The sequence below is a fragment of the Myzus persicae genome, unplaced genomic scaffold, assembly GCF_001856785.1.
Source record: "Myzus persicae strain clone G006 unplaced genomic scaffold, MPER_G0061.0, whole genome shotgun sequence".
Classification (NCBI taxonomy): domain Eukaryota; kingdom Metazoa; phylum Arthropoda; class Insecta; order Hemiptera; family Aphididae; genus Myzus; species Myzus persicae.
Genome location: NW_019104285.1, coordinates 44,965 through 64,202, shown reverse-complemented (window position 1 = coordinate 64,202; position 19,238 = coordinate 44,965). Strand labels below are relative to the sequence as shown.

The 19,238-nt window shown below is 26.2% G+C and overlaps 1 protein-coding gene across 1 annotated transcript in view; it reads left to right on the top strand.

The window, feature by feature from the left end:
- Nucleotides 1-331: 331 nt before the first annotated feature.
- LOC111040875 (ABC transporter G family member 23-like) overlaps nt 332-19,238 on the top strand; it is a 59,281-nt gene continuing 40,374 nt past the window's right edge. Inside the window, exon 1 of the mRNA XM_022324939.1 lies at nt 332-518. Coding sequence (XP_022180631.1) covers nt 409-518 — 110 coding nt within the window. The 5' untranslated portion in view covers nt 332-408. The remainder of the gene's footprint in view (nt 519-19,238) is intronic.

The window sequence follows — 19,238 nt, the reverse complement described above, 5'->3', positions numbered from 1 at the left end:
TGATACCTTTTATTGGGTTATTATTTATTTTTCTCTGTATTATTCACTCATAATAACAATATTTTATTTCCATTCTATTTTAATAACATATATTAAAAATTAAAATGATTTATTACGATATATTATTAGGTACCCAGTATAATTATCTGATATGATGAGAAAAGTTCTTACCTACCTAAATAATTATTTAATATTATTACAAATAAACGGATGAAAAAATTCACGATTATTCCTACCACATGTCCACATGTATCTCAAAACTAAACGGCCGTGACTGAAACGAATTTTTTTTTATGGAAACTATCGGTTATATAGTTGGTTCAATGTAATCTTAAGGTTATTTGAAATAGTTATCTGTAGCTTATAGGTCGTGATTCGTTGATCGTAATTCGTACATCTGGATACAAAATGTACCTAAAAAATGAGTATGCCGTAGAAGTGAAAAATGCTTGTAAGATCTATCCTCCAGATTTCACAGTACTTGATGGATTTAGTATGAAAGTCCAGAGTGGCAGCATGTAAGTAGATCATATTATCATAATATATAATTTTAAAATTTTTTCTTATTGATTTCGAAAAAACATTGGTGACAAATTACATTAATACAAATTTGGTTTCATGACAGTGAAGATTAAATAATAATTATTATGTATATTACATTATTATTTGTATATGTTATATAACATCGAATACATATCATTAAAAATAGATTTGTGCTTGTCTTATAAATAGTATTTTTTAATTAAAAAAATTTAGTATTTTAAATGTTTGCAATCTAGCAACGATCGCGAGTTGAGCTTATATTTTTTTTGGCAGTTCCTTGCGATTTAAAAAAAAAAATAGCAGCACAAATGTTCTGATATTTTTATTTGTTTTTGACATAAGTGCAATTTGTTTGTATTTTTTTATGATTTGTTTATAAAGTTTTTTTGGATGCCTTATCTGGTATAGCATTGCCTTAAATTTTGGTATGGCCAGGGATCCATATTAGAGCAATTTTTTCATTTTGTTTACTATTTTATTTTGAATAGGTACCTGAGTGATGTTTTACAATTTTCTTGTTATAAATAATTAATTTTAGTAGGCATTTATAAATGTTAAGATAATATGGTTTTATATTATCATTATATTAAATTAATATCAGTATAATATTTACTAATTTTTTCAACCAATTTTCAATAAAAAAAAATAATTGTACTTATTTAAATATTTAATCTCTTTAAAAACGTACAAAAATACAATCAAATTGACGAGACCTTGTAAAATGGGAAGAGTTGTACTCAAATGTCTAACAAAACAATAAACATTTAAATTTATTGAGAATAATGTGACATAAATATGGTAAAATTTAATGTATAATGCATAGCCACATATTGCATAGCAATTTTCATGCAAAACCAGGTAGTTTTTGACACAATCAAAATAGATTCAATATTTTATTGTAATTCAAAAATGAATAACCAAACCGTACGTAACTACTTTAAAGTTTCATCAAGTTATCAATGAGTGTTTTCTATACATAATGTAATATTCAATAAATTTTCAATATTTTTGTAATTTTTATATAGACATTTAGATTTTTTTTTCCCATACATTTTGATAAGAAAATTTTCCTCTAGATAAAAAGCTTAAAAATTGAATACAAGATTCTTCGTAAGTTTTTTAACTGGTACTTCACATTTTTAAAAATCTATATTGAATATATTGGATGTATATAAAATATATAGATAAACCTAAAGAATAACGATTTCTGTAGTTTTGTTCAAATTCAACAATATTTGTAGGGAGTTTCAACATTTTTAGATGAACTTTAAACTATTGCCTATCCACACAGTAAACGGCTACTGTACTTAATTAATAGTAATATAAATCGTCTCTACTCAGAATCGTTTCTCGCACACAATGATTGAACTCAAATTTAACAGTGACCTACTCAATGACGAGGTAAACTCGACACCTATTCTGTACAGCTAAGAGATTAACTATTAGCTATTTTTGTTAATTATGTATTCATGCATAGTTGAAGATCCATATAATTTGATATTATTTAATATTGAAATATTACATATTAATATGTATCACTGAACTAATACAAATTTGACACGTAGCTATAATATTGTTGCTGGAGTATGTACTGTCAGATTAAAAAAAGATCATTTACACCTCAGTATTATAATATGTATATTATACTTAATATTGGTAGGTACAACTTATGCTTAAACCTGTTCAGGATTATAAATTATATCTAAAAAGTTACAATATTTTAACTCCTGATGCCTCATTTAGCAAAGGGCCTTTAAAATCAATTTAAAAAATGATAACATCGTAATAGTGCATGTATATAATAGGTAGGTAGGTACTAAAATACTAAAATATCAATTATTATTATACACATTTACAAGAAAAATCAATGTTACTAAATTGCGTGATTTCCTGTACATTGATGATTAATCGCACACGTCGTGTGTTGTGTGTTAGGCCAATATGTGTATGCATTTTTTCGTAAAACAGGTATAATATAATATTTAAATACTATTTAAAAGATAGTTATAATTCAAAAAAGTTGCAAACTCAATGTAATAAACACGCAGATATAATGAAATAAAATCATATTATAAAATAAAATTTCAATTCAATGAAAAAAAAATTGAGACCACATATAGACATATAGACTACATATTGATATTGTAATATTATTTGATATTTGTCATAATACAATTTAAAGTGTAAAGAAATATAATTAAGGCTATTAAAAGTAAACCATTTTTAAGGGGTCTGATTTAGGAAACATTCTGTATTGAACAGTCCCTATATTTTATGATCAAAAACGTTTCAACTCCCATGAGGCCCTTAAAGTCCTAAAAAGCGGAAGAAAAACTTACCCAGTTCCAAAAGCCCGATTTGAAAAATATTTGAATTCCTAGTTATCTTTTCTAGGTTGTGTTAAAAATGGATATTCGATTTGTTGGATTGTTTACTTAGTATACGTAGGTAGTACCAAATGAAAAAATTTAATTAGTTTGTATTTTTGAGGGGTCCAAACCAAAATTGAAAATTAATTGTAATTTTAGAAAGTGTCTGGAAATGACAATGGTATTTTTAGGCAAAATCTATTTTTGAAAAATCTATTTAATATTTTTGGTGTAACTCATAACTGTTGACATTTGACACTTAAAGTTTTCATCAAATATTTATTAGCATTTTCCTTACATGGTAACGTTTTTGAAATATTTTGAATCTTCTTCAGCTATTTATTGCCTCGATAAAATTTTCAGTCTTGTAGCTCTTTTTAAAATGACTCTCAATAAATACTTTTTCACTTAATAAAAAAGCTTGACAATTTAATGCAAGGTTGTTCATAAGTCATAAGTCTTTAACGGAAGTTGAAAAAATTTAAGATACATAGGCAGAATTTTGTCTTGTATGCATTGAAAGTTTAAATGTTGACAAAATTTATCAAATTGAAAATGTACAAATTATTTTGAAGTTAAATATCTATAAAATGTTCAACTTTTGTAGCTGAAAATCACAAATTTAAATCAAAGTTCCAAGTAGGTTATTGCGTAACCAAAAATCTAAACATATATAAGAACAGTTTTTTTTTTTATAACAAAATTACATATTAAATAACCGAGGAGGATATAAGTTATTTTGTTATAGTTAAAAAATATTATTCTTGGGAATAAATAAATAAATAAATAAAATATTATTATATAACATAATGCGTGTAAAAACAGTTTTATCATGAGTGTAAAAAATTCATCAATTAATTAATTTTCAATGATACAATATTGGTATTTGATGTTGGAACTAAAAAAAAGAATATCGTACTACCTATAATTACTCGATAATATGTATAACTATATACTTGAGTTGGTCAGCAGTGAACTAGTTTTATAAATATAAAATCTTGAAAATATCCGTTTGGAACGTAATACCTATTTAATACGTTTAAATAGTTTAGAAAAAAAACGACACAAATCCATCGTTTTCACTCAAACCAAGGCATACAATAAATAGATACCTACCGTAAACGGAGGGGCCTTTTTAATAACTAATAATTAAGTACTACTAGAATCATTCATATTTGATGAAGTAAATAATGTATGTAGATTAAGTCAGATAAAAAAACAACTGGTTCCGGCCTATAGCCTATAGTAGTATGAAATCATAGGTATCAATGGCGGAAATCACGATGGTAAGCTATTACCTAACCTGCTGTACAATTAAATCCTTAATTTACATAGTCTTATATAACATGCACATTTGGTCGATGGAATAGCATTTAAAACGCGTCAACTGACCTTTATCTGACCAAATATAATACAATGAAATGATATTAATTCGCATTCCCTCTCATTTTTCGATATTTTATAGTAGTTATAATAATATATTCGTGTACGGAAGTAAACTACAATAAGTATGCTATAATATTACGTAACTGGTCAAACCACTTGATGACGACCTGTACGGCTGTTGGCTATACGACATTATTATTGTAGTTTAATGTTCCATCCAAATAGATGAGATCGTCAGGATCAAACAAATCCAGGAACTCATAAATACGCATGTACGCAGTATTGTAAAAAGTCTTTTTTATGTAATTTAATAGGGCTATTTTATTTTGTTTTGTCCGTCTGATTCGCATGTACCTAATAGCCTAATATCCGTAAATCGTAATTCCGCGATTACGTCTCTTTAGTTCGGTGTATGCATTCGGTTGTGTAAAGCTTAATGTTAGGTGGGTACTAAAAAATTGTCTTCATTGTGTATACGTGTAACTGCTAAACGTAAATTTTGGTACCTATGTTATGCGTTATAGTAGGACGGAGTCAACACATTTATTGTGCTGGGACGACGTCCTCATAGCGTTTTTTTGCAATTCGATCATATTATAAAACTTTGGTTCATTAAAAAAAAAAAACATATTTTTAGATAACCTCTTTGCAGGAGTCTTGTTCGAATGACAATGTTGACCTTGTAACCGACAGAAAATGACAATGGAGTTTGCTTGTCATCTGCACAGTTTGATATTTAAACTTGTTTACACTGTACAAAATAAACATAGGTATCTAATTTTAATTTTCAAGTTTGAGCGTAGCGTGAATGTATTGATTTTAGAATGATGCGTTTTTTTTTTTAAATTTAAAAATTAATTTTTCAGGTGTTTATGTACTATCATTTATGTATATCACATGTAGTCGAAAAATGCTTCAATTTTCAACTTACGTATCTTTGCTGTTGGGCCAAGTGAATGTAGTTTTTTCTGTGGAAGGTTAAAATGCCAAATAGTTTTCAAAAGGGGGTTTTATCGATTCCACCTAGCTTTTTTATTTATTGATTCCGCCGGCTATGAATTTCGGCGGATATTTGTTTCTGTTGATTCCACTGACTGTATTTTTTTAAATCAATAGCATAGGTATAAGATACACTCAGTTTACCATATTTTTTTTTTAAATTTAAACATTTCAAAAAAAAATTCAAACATTCTAGTAAGTAAAATGTATTAAAATAGTAAAATAATATGTTTTACAATTTATTTAGTTAACGCCAAAAAATCAAAAATAATATAGTACAAATAAAATAAATGATAGTAAAAAATAATTAAAATGTAATAATAAAATATAATAATAATTTAAATTGATTTATTTTTCAGAATAGTGCTTTGATGCCAGTTTAATATACTTAAATCTATCATTTTTTTTTTAGATAGTCTTCAAAAATTATTTCTATATATATTTATTTTTTCATAATTTTTATTTTTACTTATTTTATTATTATCGAGCCCTCTTACTATTATATATGTATCATTTTGAATTTTTAAATTTAATACATGTGCAACAAAAATATATTAGGATGTATTAGGATAGCCGGCAGAATCAATATATAAAAAAGTTCGGCGTAGTCGATAGCCGGCGTAATCAATAGATTTTTTACAGGTAAAAAGGTAATTTCAGTGCAATCGATATATGTATGCCCTTCAAAAGCGCCGGGAAAAACAAAATACAAATTAAGGAAGAACGGGAATTTTTACCATAAATTCGGTTTTAGTTTTGGGTGAAACCTTACAAAAATTTATCATAGATACATGTAATTTTCTCAGAATGTTTTTTTTTTTTATCATTTTCGATACCTACTCATAACATTTTCAAAATACTTTGATCCATATTGAACTATTTTATAGGCGTATATGACATTTTCTATGTATATTAGATTTTTTTAATAAAACAATTTTTTCGTTCGGTCAATAAACTTGAAAACGTAATACGAGGTTTCTCATAATAAGTTGTTGTTGGTAGAAATAAAAAAAAAAGTTGAGCATAAATAATAGGTACACAATAATTGCCAAATAAGACAATGTAGAAAAATACATATCAACCACTTTCATAAAAAAAATCTCGTAGAAGTATGAAAGTTGTGTATTGGGCTTGGAGACAATAATTATACTATAAGTACCTACCTCATTTTAAGATTTAAGTTGTTCATAATAAATTAATATAAATAAATAGTTTTTGAACATTTTATTCATTTCAGTATGATGTACTTAATATTATATTTGTATATTTATGTATCTGGTCATGCAATGGCCAATGAGTATAAATGTTATCTCTAGTGCAAACAATACAAATTTAATTTGGATAAGTTTTTTTTATTGATCACTGACAGTTACGCGCTGTTATATAATTTATACAATTATTATACTATTATTTAATATACAAGCTTTCCCAGCACCTTTATACCTATTTATACATAGATTTGATATAAAATTCAAGAACAATTAAAAAAAAAATCAAATTAAACAAATATTATAATCCCCTTGACATTGAACAAGACAACGAATATTGACCGCTGCGCTGCAATCGCTGAATGATGACAAATATACACGTGTATGCTTATTATTATATTAAAATATTATAATAAATTGTGACTATCGAATTCGATCGCGATACGTAAAATATAATAATAATAATAATTATTATTATTATATGCCCGGTCATCGCGTGTATCGTTCCCCGGAGTGTAAATACACGCTGCCACACATGTGGTTATTATTATCCATTATTAAAAATTCATAATAATGTATTAGGTTTCAATAAATAATATAAACGTTTTTGTTTGTCAATAGGTAACCTGGCTATAGGTAACAACAATTGAAAATGTATTTTATAAATAATGAAAAAAAAAGCTCACCAAATTTAATCATGGACAAAAATTGCATTTTTAATCATATAGCAGCATGATACTTCATTAGGCATAAACTTGTTTTTTTCACATGAGAAGTTTACTATTATTCGATTTCACATCAATAATAATACTCCGTCATTATTGTTTGATAATTCGATGAATGTCTACATGTTTTATTTAAATTAAACAGTTTTAAGTAATACGATATGTATTGAATCTTTATAAGCTATTAACATAATATTAAGTTTTTCTACACTACACTGATTACAAGCAGTTAGGTATTATTATTGTTATTGTATTTAATTTTATTATATGGACTATAATACTGTAGGTAGTTGCAGGCTGCCATTACGACATCCAGACACTGGAGAATAATTCGTTTCATTGTCAGTAAATTATTTTTATCAAAAAAGTTAAGACATTTTTCTTGTATTTTTAGAACTTTAAAATTCACCCCCTAGTTATATTAATATCATTATTTTATCATTAACTGCATCTATACAGGGTGTTTCTGAAGTGTGTGAGGTAATTAGTATGCGCATACTCACTGTGATGCCACAATGAAGATTTTTTTGGAATTTTTTTTCTAACTTCAAAATCTGGGTTTTTTTAAGTTATTTTTAGAATATTATCTTGAATGTAAAAATAAACACTCTAGTCGTATTTTTTGCGAAATTCTCATACGAATCGAGATATCGCATCATTTTTGCGCTTGTCGCACTCGAATCGCCAACTAAAAAAAAAGTCGTGCGACACATCGATTTGTATGAGAATACTGCAAAATAACCAGTGGTGATAATTATTTGTTGTCATTGATAATACACGATTAATTAACACATTGTTTTACATTGTCGACTAATAAAAAATATGAAATAATAACAAAATTAGGGTTAACAGAGTTTTAAACGATCAAATTTACTAGCATACATTTGTGTCATACCTTTATTAAATAACTTTTAACTTTATAAAGTTATAATAGTTAGAGTAAAAGAACTACCTATTTGTGTATTTATACTGAAAATCCAGTTTTTGGATATCATAGTACCAAACATAATTATTTTGACTCGATAAGATAAAAATTTTATTTTATACTATTATTATTATTTACGTTCTGTCCATAACCTAGCTGCAAGATTTCCGTTTCCATCAGCTAAACCTAGTCACAATTAATAAACAAATAAATAGTTTGTTTCGTATAACATGTCGGTTACGACAACTTAAAATAGTTACACGGGTATGTTTTGTGATAAAGCAAAATACTTTGAGTTTTTAATAAAATAAATCATCAATGGGTGATATTAGTTAAATACTTAAACTAATTAATTAAATTAATTAGTATTTACCCAACATAAAAACAATGTCTGCATATTCAATGTTTGTGTACGCCATTGCGCAAAAATCAAAATTTAAATTAAAAACTTTAAATCTTAAAAATAAATATTAATATTTTAAATGTCGTTCAATGACAAGTATTGGACTGAGCTCTAATCAGACCAACTAATGTTCATCTTGTACTCTGTAAGGAGTACGGTCAATTCAATATTAACGATAAAAGTATAATATTAGGATCACTAATAAATAATAATAATAGTATAAAATAAAATGTTTATCTTATCGAGTCAAAATAATTATGTTTGGTACTATGATATCTAAAAACTAAAATTTCAGTATAAACACACAAATGGGTAGTTTCTTTTACTCTAACTATTATAACTTTATAAAGTTAAAAGTTATTTAATAAAGGTATGACACAAATGTATGCTAGTAAATTTTATCGTTTAAAAATAACTCAAAAAACCCAGATTTTGATGTTAGAAAAAAAATTCCAAAAAAATCTTCATTATGGCTATGGCATCACAGTGAGTATGCGTATACTAATTACCTTACACAGTTCAGAAACACCCTGTATAACAGCCAACAGGTATACAGCAATACAGGAAGAGTGTGTATACGTTTAATGTTTATGTATGTCGTAGGCGTATAGTCAAATCAGTAATTTTACTATCCACTTAGTAATTTAATTAAATGCCCAGATGTTTAACTAAATATCCATTTCAAGTCAGGCAAATAATAAAAATTAAATGTTTTTGTATTATTTTAAAAATCAAACTATATTTGCTATTAATTTATTGTTATTCTTGTTTAAAAATGATGAATAATTTATTAATATGTAAACTACGTATGTAGGTAGGTACATGGAATATTTTTAATTTTGGCACTATTGTTTTAAGGCTTGGGTTTGTTGTTAAAGAAAATGTTTAATTCTCCAGCAAATGTCCCCAAACAATTAAATTAACAACAATTAGTAACTAAAAATTAACAAAAATTTGTTTTTATAATATAACTTAATATTAATTTTTTATATTCGTATCAAATTAGTAATTACCTATATTTATTTATAATTTAAAACAATAGTACTAAAGGACACGAAATTAAAGAAAATAATATTAAAATATTAATTTTCCAACTTAACTTTAAATTTATCAAGTTAAATTTTTTTCTTTAATAACTTTTAACTTTAAACTGAAGGCAATTTAATTTAATTAACCTAACTTGTCACAGGTTATTATTTTCATTAACTTGCCCAACCTTGGTATTATGCGAGTTCGTATAGAACGTGTAAGTTATAATGTAATACTTATATCGTTGTTCGATCTTACCCTTGCCCATGACCCGAATTTGGTGAAGAGTTCTACTTATACACTAATACTGGATTTTCGGTTTATCGTCAACTCTCTTCAAAACATCCACACATGACCCGAGAATATTGTACATTAACCAATAACCAAGTGATCGAAATTCACAAATAAACCAGTGAGTTGGCTGTATGCATAATATATAGGTGTCAGGTAATGTATGGTTATTATTCTTAAGACCGGACTTTTAGGTTCTTAAAAGTTTAAAACACGATTCCAGTATGCTTTAAAAAAAATCTTCAAATATTGGCAAACTAGTAAATATTTGCTTCAAAGATCAAATTTAAAAATGTGTACACTAGTCGCAATATAAGAACATAATATAGTATATTTACATTAAACTTTATAAATTTATAATATTTATGTTTACCATCTATTATAAGTTGCATATCATGTAATCGTATGCTTAACTTAAAAATAATAATTTCACAATTTTTTTCTTTTTTTATGAAATACAGGCTGAATATTCTCTGATCTCCAAAATATGCTTTAATAGTATGCAAAATAATTTTTGTTCTAACGGATTCTCTTATGGTTAAGTCCACCACATTTACTCACAGTATTGTTATTATTTTCGTGCAATATTGTTTCTATTGTATACAAATACTTTCGTATTTCGAGGGAGTGGATGAGTTTATTATTAATAGATACCTATATAAATATTGATACATTTAAAAATAAAAAATAAAACATGTTATATTGTACACATTATTTTAATAGTTGCATACAGTGAACTAGTCAAGTAGGTACGATCAGTTTTTTTCTATAAACTCATATAGGTTTATTTATATACATAATATCTTATCAACGATTTAATTTTTATCAATTTCTTTTATGTCCATCTTCATATTCTTTAATTTATTGACAACCAAATATTATTTTATATTATAGGAAAGAGAGCACAAATAATAATTATTTTATGTATTAGAGCTTAAATAAAAAATAACAATATTAAAAAAATACAACACAACATTCTGCCAACAGTACACTGCTACCCTCAGGACTAACTGACGTCAGAATAATATATTACAATTACATTGACAATTAAAATGTACAAAATACTGACGAGCGATCGCAGCTTACATAATTGCCGTCGTATACACTACAACTACTATATAGTCTATAATCTATATAGATCGCATCCGACACCGTCTCGACAATTGATAATAATAATGACCGTTCGGGACATCCCTCTACAATATAATATTAACATTCAGTATCGGAAATTCAGAACAATAAGCAATTATAATTATCATATTAATTGTGTCAGTTTTAAAATCATTTAAGTATTACGTCCTAAAAATATGAGTATGTTTTATTGGCTTAGCGAATATCAATGTAGTAGGTAACTGCGGTGAAATATGAAGCCAACCATGATGAGCCAAGTTCACTTTAATGTTTTAATTATTAAAATTGGAAAGTGCTGATAAAAAATAGACAAACTATTAGTTACATAATTAATATTTGTTTAAATATTAATTCTAGATGAAGTATGAGAACGTCGAAAATAAAACTTGTATTCAACATCATGTCTAGTCTCAGAGCACACAAGTTCAAAGTTTATCTAAATATAATAATTAGTATAAAATTAATCACTAATGTCTGTTATTTCAAAACAAATCATCTTTGATGGTATAAAACTAGGTATTATATGGCACACATTCAGAGTATTAAATTGTTTATATTATAATATAGTTCAGCAGATGCATCATGATGAGTAAAATCTTAATCACGTTGAATGTACTATACACAGTGATTCACAAAAGTGTTCACTCAAGGACTTTTATCCTTAGTATAAACATTTTTATAACTGAAAATAACTACTCGTTCAAATTTTGATTTAGATAAATTAAAAAATTATCTTTTATACAGTTTACAGTAAAAAGGGGGATACTAATTTTAAAAACAAAAGTTAAAAAAAAACATGTGAGCATGCTTGTTGAATCACTCTGTAAATTGTAAGCATGTGTGAAAGTATAGAGTCGATTGAATAAAGAATTATGTATAATAAGAATGGTATTTTTGAAATTATCATATGTAAAAAGGTTTTGCCGTTCAGGTAACAAACTTTTTTCACTTATTGAATATATATATAATATTTAATTAAATATTAGGTAATTAGATAAGTAGGTTGTAGGTTATTAAATTGTGAAATATTTTTTACAATATTATACTGTTGCTGTTTACTAAGTAATTTTATTTAAATGTATCTATAAAATAATGTGTACAAACTGTTAATTTAAATTGAAGATTCAGATATGTGTTGTGCTTGTGGAATGGTGAAAATTAACTTTTAGCCAACAAATAAAAAGCTAAAGACAAGTAAAAACGTTAATTTTTTCAGACTGTTAAACTTATAACAAGTTAATACATTTTCTAATGGACTTGATAATGTAATTAGTTACAGAATCATTTGTAAAAACCTAGCTCTTTTTAGTTAATTTGAAAATAATACGTTAAGCTAAAACCATTAAATTGGTTACTGCTACAGTAGGTACATAAAATTGGTATAGACACCACTATTCATAATCTGTTTACAAATTGTTTGTTGATCAACAATGCAATAGTTATGGAAACACACCAATTTTCGACTACATATTATAATTATATGACTATTTCGACATTATGTAATATATCTTACAATATTAGATTATATCTAATATTAAGTCAAAATAGCTATACTATATAGCATAATTATATCATAACAATTTCTACTGAATATACTTAAACCTGTTTTTAATATTAATTTAATATCTGTCACTTGTCTCAGATATATTTTTTAAAATTATAAGTATATCATAATATTGTATAGATGTCTTATCAACCAATTTTTCATATCAATAAAATAAACAACATGAAATATATGCTCGATACATCAATCAAAATATATTTTTATTAAATATTACAATGATATCTTACACAGGATATCTTAAGGATATCTTTACATATAAACATGGTGATATCCGATGAATGCAATTTTAATTTAACTTTGTGAATATGTTAAATTACCTACATATTTTAGTATTATTTTCAATAATATATCGCTACAACTATTCTTTTCTGATATTGATCAAAATATCAAATATGAGATATATTTTATAACTATATAATATTATATAGCTATAAAAATATTCAATGTATAGAATATGTATATAGATATATTTTGATTTGTAGACTTTAAAAGATCTATTATAGGTAGTTATAAAATAAAAATATAAAAAATAAGTATAATTTGTATTTATTACATTATGTTATTGATAAAAAGGAGACACAATATGGTGACTGCTGTAATAATTAATGTCTTGCACATTATATTTTAAACTATTGCTGTAATGTTATAAGGATATCACCAAGTGAAATATCTTAATATTTACATTAACCTGATATCATGCTAATATCAAAATCATAAATTTGTTGTATGGATATGATTATATTGTCCGCATATGGCAGAAGTATAGGTATTATATTGGTATGAAGATATTAGATACTAACAAGTTACTTATATTTTTATTAAGTTTAAGGTCAGACAACTTCTCACCGTGAATAGTTTAAACTAGGAAGTAGGAATATGTTTACATTGTACGCGAAAATAATAAATGTAGTTAGGTATACGATATAATATCTCCAGTCGTCTTCGGAGTAGATTGATCACGATCAAAACCACTTTATTTAATCGATCGTTGCCTATACCTTACACACACAGCCGGTTATAAATAATTACTTATTAGTTATTAGTTAGTTAGTATATAATATAATAGATATTCGACGTTAGGAGTGGTATATAAATAACACTAATAACAGCCATAACTAAGGACTTCTAGTTTTTGTTTACATTTGTTTAAAAAGTTCATTGCAGAACAATGTTTGTGATCTATAAATATTAATAAGGTTAATAAAACAGAAATATTAAGACATGTATAGGAAACTAAAAATACAATTGTATTTTGGACATTAAGTCATATTGTATAAGTGTATTGTTAGTATAAGAGGAGAATACATTGGAAAACTTGTTTTGATACAATGCCCTCCGGCCACCAAAAAGTATAATATTATATTATAACGAGTATAAACGGTTCTAAGTGTTCGTCGAGTATGGATTGTACTTCACTGCATTTAGTAGTACCTACCTATAGTTGAAAATGTTAGTTCTATAGTCTTAGTTAAATGGGCCCATCGATCTAATTAAATAATACATTATAATAATCTAACATTGGCGTTCTATTGTCTATTTTTATAGCAACAAATATTGAAATATGAAATAACTAGTTCTTTTGATATTTTAATGTTTTTACATTCTCCATGCACTCAATGTGCCAAATAATATGTATTTAATAATACATAATAGTTACTATTTACTAACAATAGATAAATAATTTTCGACAAGTAAATAAAACATTTGTGTAGTATAGATACCTCGTTAGATACCTGCATGCATCTAACACTTGTGTTTGACGATATGTGACCTACAACTGAATTCAACAAACTAGTAATTACGTGGGTTGGGAGCTTCGGACATACGCCACCGTGTGATGCGAGTTGTATAATATATTTACCTAGCTATTTTCAAAAACTATGTTGTATGGGTATAACCTGCAGTAATTGAATTAATGTGGGGCGGAGGGGAGTCCGTCTTCTTTTAAATGAAATATTTAAGCTTAATCCTAATCAATAAAATATTTAAATATTCGGGTACTTTTGTACCGCCCTTCTTATTTTTTCTAATCCAACAGGTCCGTTTGATTTTAAGATTTTAGCCTTCTGCTAAATTATGTAGATACAATATAACGATATTATAATTCACGTGACCTATAAATTACGAGGCGAATCGTGTGCCGGTAGATATGACGTTACAGTGATCAAATGTATACAAATCAACACATTAGTATTCACACCTCACGTGTCCACTTATAATTGTGTATATTATGTCTATAAAATACGCATGGCACGGATATCTATGATATTTAATATTCAATATAATAGTTTATTCGTTAGACTTTTCGATGTCTATAATATGTACAATACAGATAACAAAATGTACTCGTTTTTTGTGTAGAGGCGGTACATATCTATTTATTATTATAGGAAAGAAACAAGTTTGTATAATTTCACAAGGACAATAACATTTTTTTCGCGTGGCGTGCAGAATAATTTTAGAAGGGATAGACTAACTCTTCCTTAACTTTTTTCTTAGTTAAAACTTTAAAGTTTATATTACAAAATATATGTTTACAATTTTAGTTTCTGAGTAAGTAATAAATAAACTGAACTGACTTAAACTGATTTTACAATGATGTGCTTTTTTTGTGTGTCTTATGACACTTTTTTTTAGGAGTTCTTTAATCATCAATTTCAAGAAAGGTTACTGGAAGCAAATTGGATCTAGTTTGTACTTTAGTGGGTCAAAAGTTGACATTTTTAAAATAATCGAGAAACACCAGACATGAATACGAACATATTTAGTTAAAACGTCCCTACCAAAAAGTTAGACCACTCAGAATCCTTTTTCAATGTAACATTGTATACAATTATTTATAATTTAATTCAAATTTAACACATTAATAGCAGTGACTTACCCAATTACTAAACACAATCGACACCTGTCCTATCTATTTTATACACCAAAGCGGTTATAGTTATGTTGTTATAGTTTTTATCTGTTATTCAAAATTATTATTATATTTGTAAGTAAATCAAAAATTTAAAGTACCTAAGTAGAATTTTCGTAGGGTGTGCAGTTTATGGTCGTCTTATAACTCAAACCTATTTATGTGTTTGTGTGGTTAGTAATTTTCATTCGTTTAATTAATAATAATATTATGTGCGTATATATATTTTAATTTGTAAAACTTAAGTAGTCTGCAACAATCTACGATCTTTCTAACATAGTTTATACTATAATATAATATTCTAATGTAAATCACATAAACCAAAATATCGAGTACCTATCTATAATATGATTAATAAGTATCTATCAACTTAAATAATATTACTGAGTATGTTAGATGCCATTATTGTGATTAAAGTTATTTATTTTACTATTAGGTATTAGTACTATAGTAGGGGAGTATTAGCTACTACAATGTAAAAAATTTAACTTCAAACACTAATGAATATATTTTTTTTAATTTCCTGTGTATATTTTTTTACCGTCGAAGGTAGAAAAACTTATGAAGAATCTTGTATTACAATTTCAACTCTTATATTTAAAACCAAAATTTTTATAGATTTTAATCTCAAAATAATTTGTAAATTTTCGTGATTTTGACGAAATTGTAAAAAATGAATACTAACAATCAGGGAACATTTCATACAGTCATGTGTTTTTAAAAATACGAAAAAAAAATTAAAATCGATTTTATCTTTAAAATTCCCATTTTTTCTTAATTTTTTTTGTTTTTTTTCTGGTGCTTTTGACAACTAATTGGAATATTAAAATGTTGACCTCTTGATTGGTGCAACTAGATTCACTTTCCACCAAAAAATATACTGAAGTTTAAAATCGAAGCATTATTTCGACTAATTTTGTACACTGCAGTCACAAAAAACATACATCATTGTAAAATACATCGCTCAGATCAGAATCTAAAATAACATGTTAAGTTGAAATAGCTGCAGTTAAACTGATAAAACAATTATTTATTTTGTTAAATTAATATCACTGATTTAATGAAAACTTGTAATTGCCTACTGAGGAATATTATGATGCTTTTTAGCATTATTAACAAACCATTTGCCTATTTATTATTTAAAACATTGTACACCACTGCTGTATGACTCAATTTTGTAGTTGGTTAAAAATAAATTCTTCTCAAAATAGAAACTTATAAAGTTAATTAAAGTGTTATTTATCAATTAATACGTTCCTAATTTTGGTTTACCTAAATTAACTAAAGTAACTTTTCGTTAACTAGAAAGTACAATTATCCAGTATGAGATAAGATTCAGCTTACTATAATTGTTATTTATTTTATGATTCAAATATGTGACCTTCAAGCACACGACATTAGAACTTGTGACCAGCTCTAAAAATATATATATTTTATAATTGTATTCCTTACCCGGACAGGAATTTAATAGTAAAAATCGCAAAATAATAAAAATAATATAAAAATAATAAAAATATTACGATTGAGTATTATAACAGAGAAGGCTGGAACTAACACAAATGTTAATAGTCTTATTCATTATTTTATTATTTTGTCAATAATTAATAAGTAGTAATATAAGTTACCTATTATTACTTATAAACAAAAATCTAAATATTCGTTCGTTTTGGCACCAAATTCATAATACCTGAAAGTTAATAAGAGAAATAAAAGAAATATTGATATAATAAATATAAAAGATAAATTATATCATATAGTTGGTTAAAATATTTTTCAGAAAATTGTTATTTCATGTAAAAATATTGAATTATTGATAATATGTGTATTAGTATAATATTATTCAATCATTACTTTGGCTACAGTTAAATTTTAAACTCAAATTTTTGTTAAAATAAAATAATTTGAAATTTTTTTTAAAAAAATTACACTTATAACCTTGCATGTATTTTCAGTATTTTTAAATTGTTCTAACAATTCAATACGAGAAATTTTGAAGTGAGTATTTAGTTTTTAGCTTTACAAATTTAAAAATGTTTTACTATCTAAATAACTTGCAAATTCTCGTTGATTTTTATATAATTTGAACCTAAACACTTCTGATTAAAATTGTGATCATATATTTTCGATATTTTTAAATGACCTTGAAACCTTGAACCTATTGTATTATATTTCCAAGAATTTAGGTCCAGCATGAAATTTTTTTTATCAACACTTAAAATTTAAAAATGTATACAAATTCGATAATTTGAATTACCTATAAATAGCTCGAACAGTGAACACCCCATTATCAAATTATTCTCTCCGCTCCGAATGGTAAATTAAATAATTATCGATGTGCTACTAACCATTATAATTTTTTTTTTATTGGTCTTGAAATTTTAACATTTCTGCTTCGATAACCAAAAGCCATAGGCATTACACTTCAAGAAAAATAGAACAAAAAAAATGTATTAGTTATAGGCCAATTGACCTACAGTTTAAAAAAACAATTTGGGTATTTATGTGGGTACATTACAATATTTTTTATTTTTTCTTATATAGTAGTGTTTTGTATAATATGCTTGAGTTTGTGAATGAGAATGTGTTTTATTGTTGTAGTAGGCGTTAGATGATTTAATTTCAGTTTCCATTTTGTTTGTTTCGGCTTCCTTGAAAATTTTGTTCGTTTTTCGTGTGATATTATTTTTAGCTGATTTTAATTCGGGTCTTATTAATAATTCTAGAGTTTCAATCGTTAGCATGTATACCGTATTGTTCTATGACTTCTAGTGGTGATAGATAGCCTTGGATATTTTCGATAAGGTGTTTAACATTTTAAATTGCTCAAAAGTTAGTGGTATTTCCTCTTCCTCTTGATTATTTTATGCTGTTCTTGCTGGTTCTAGTAGTTCGTCTATGTTATCGGTATTTTTTTTTTGTGCCTTAAAACTATTGATTGTTTGTCGGTTTTCATTTTTGGTTGGTGTTTTATTATTAGTTATTTCCCTGCTGTTTTGTTACTCAGATATGTGAACTGATGAGTTGGATTTTCTCTTAAGCGATTCCTGATTTTTCATGGGGCTTGTTATTTTTTCTAGTTCTTGTTCAACTTGTATATTATCCTGTTTATCTGGAGTTTGGTAAATTTGGTTAATTGGAGATGTGTCGTTATTATCATTAGCAATATCTGGTATATTATTAATTATTATTATACAGGTGTGTGCATTATTTACATAGGTCTTATCTTGTGCGTTATTTGCTTGTGCGATATTCATAATTTTTTTTGTGAGACATCAATAATATTATTACCGTTTAATTTTACTGTATTGGTATTGTTAGCGGATTCATTTAGAATTTAGATGAAACCCTTCGGAGGTATGGTTTTTCTGATGACACTCAAAACATGTTCATTTGATCGTCTGTCATCAATATTTGATAGTTTGTGTTTTCATGAGTGATTACTACCGAACTTGGTAGTTTGTCAAAGTCATCCGGTATTAGGTGTACGCATTTTTCCACGAAAACTGAGAATATGCTCGAATCCTACTTCGTGTATTCCAGCTCCTAGATTAGTGGTTAGGCTGGCGGATGTTATGTTGACTGAATATAATGCTTGTAATATTATTTCTTGGGAATCGTTGGGCATACATTGGATTGTAAAAATATAATATTTATCGCATTAATACCTAATATGATAGTGTTTACTATGAAGTATTGGTCCAACTCAGTTACTAGAAAAGCATAATTATAAAATTGTATTAATATCCATTAC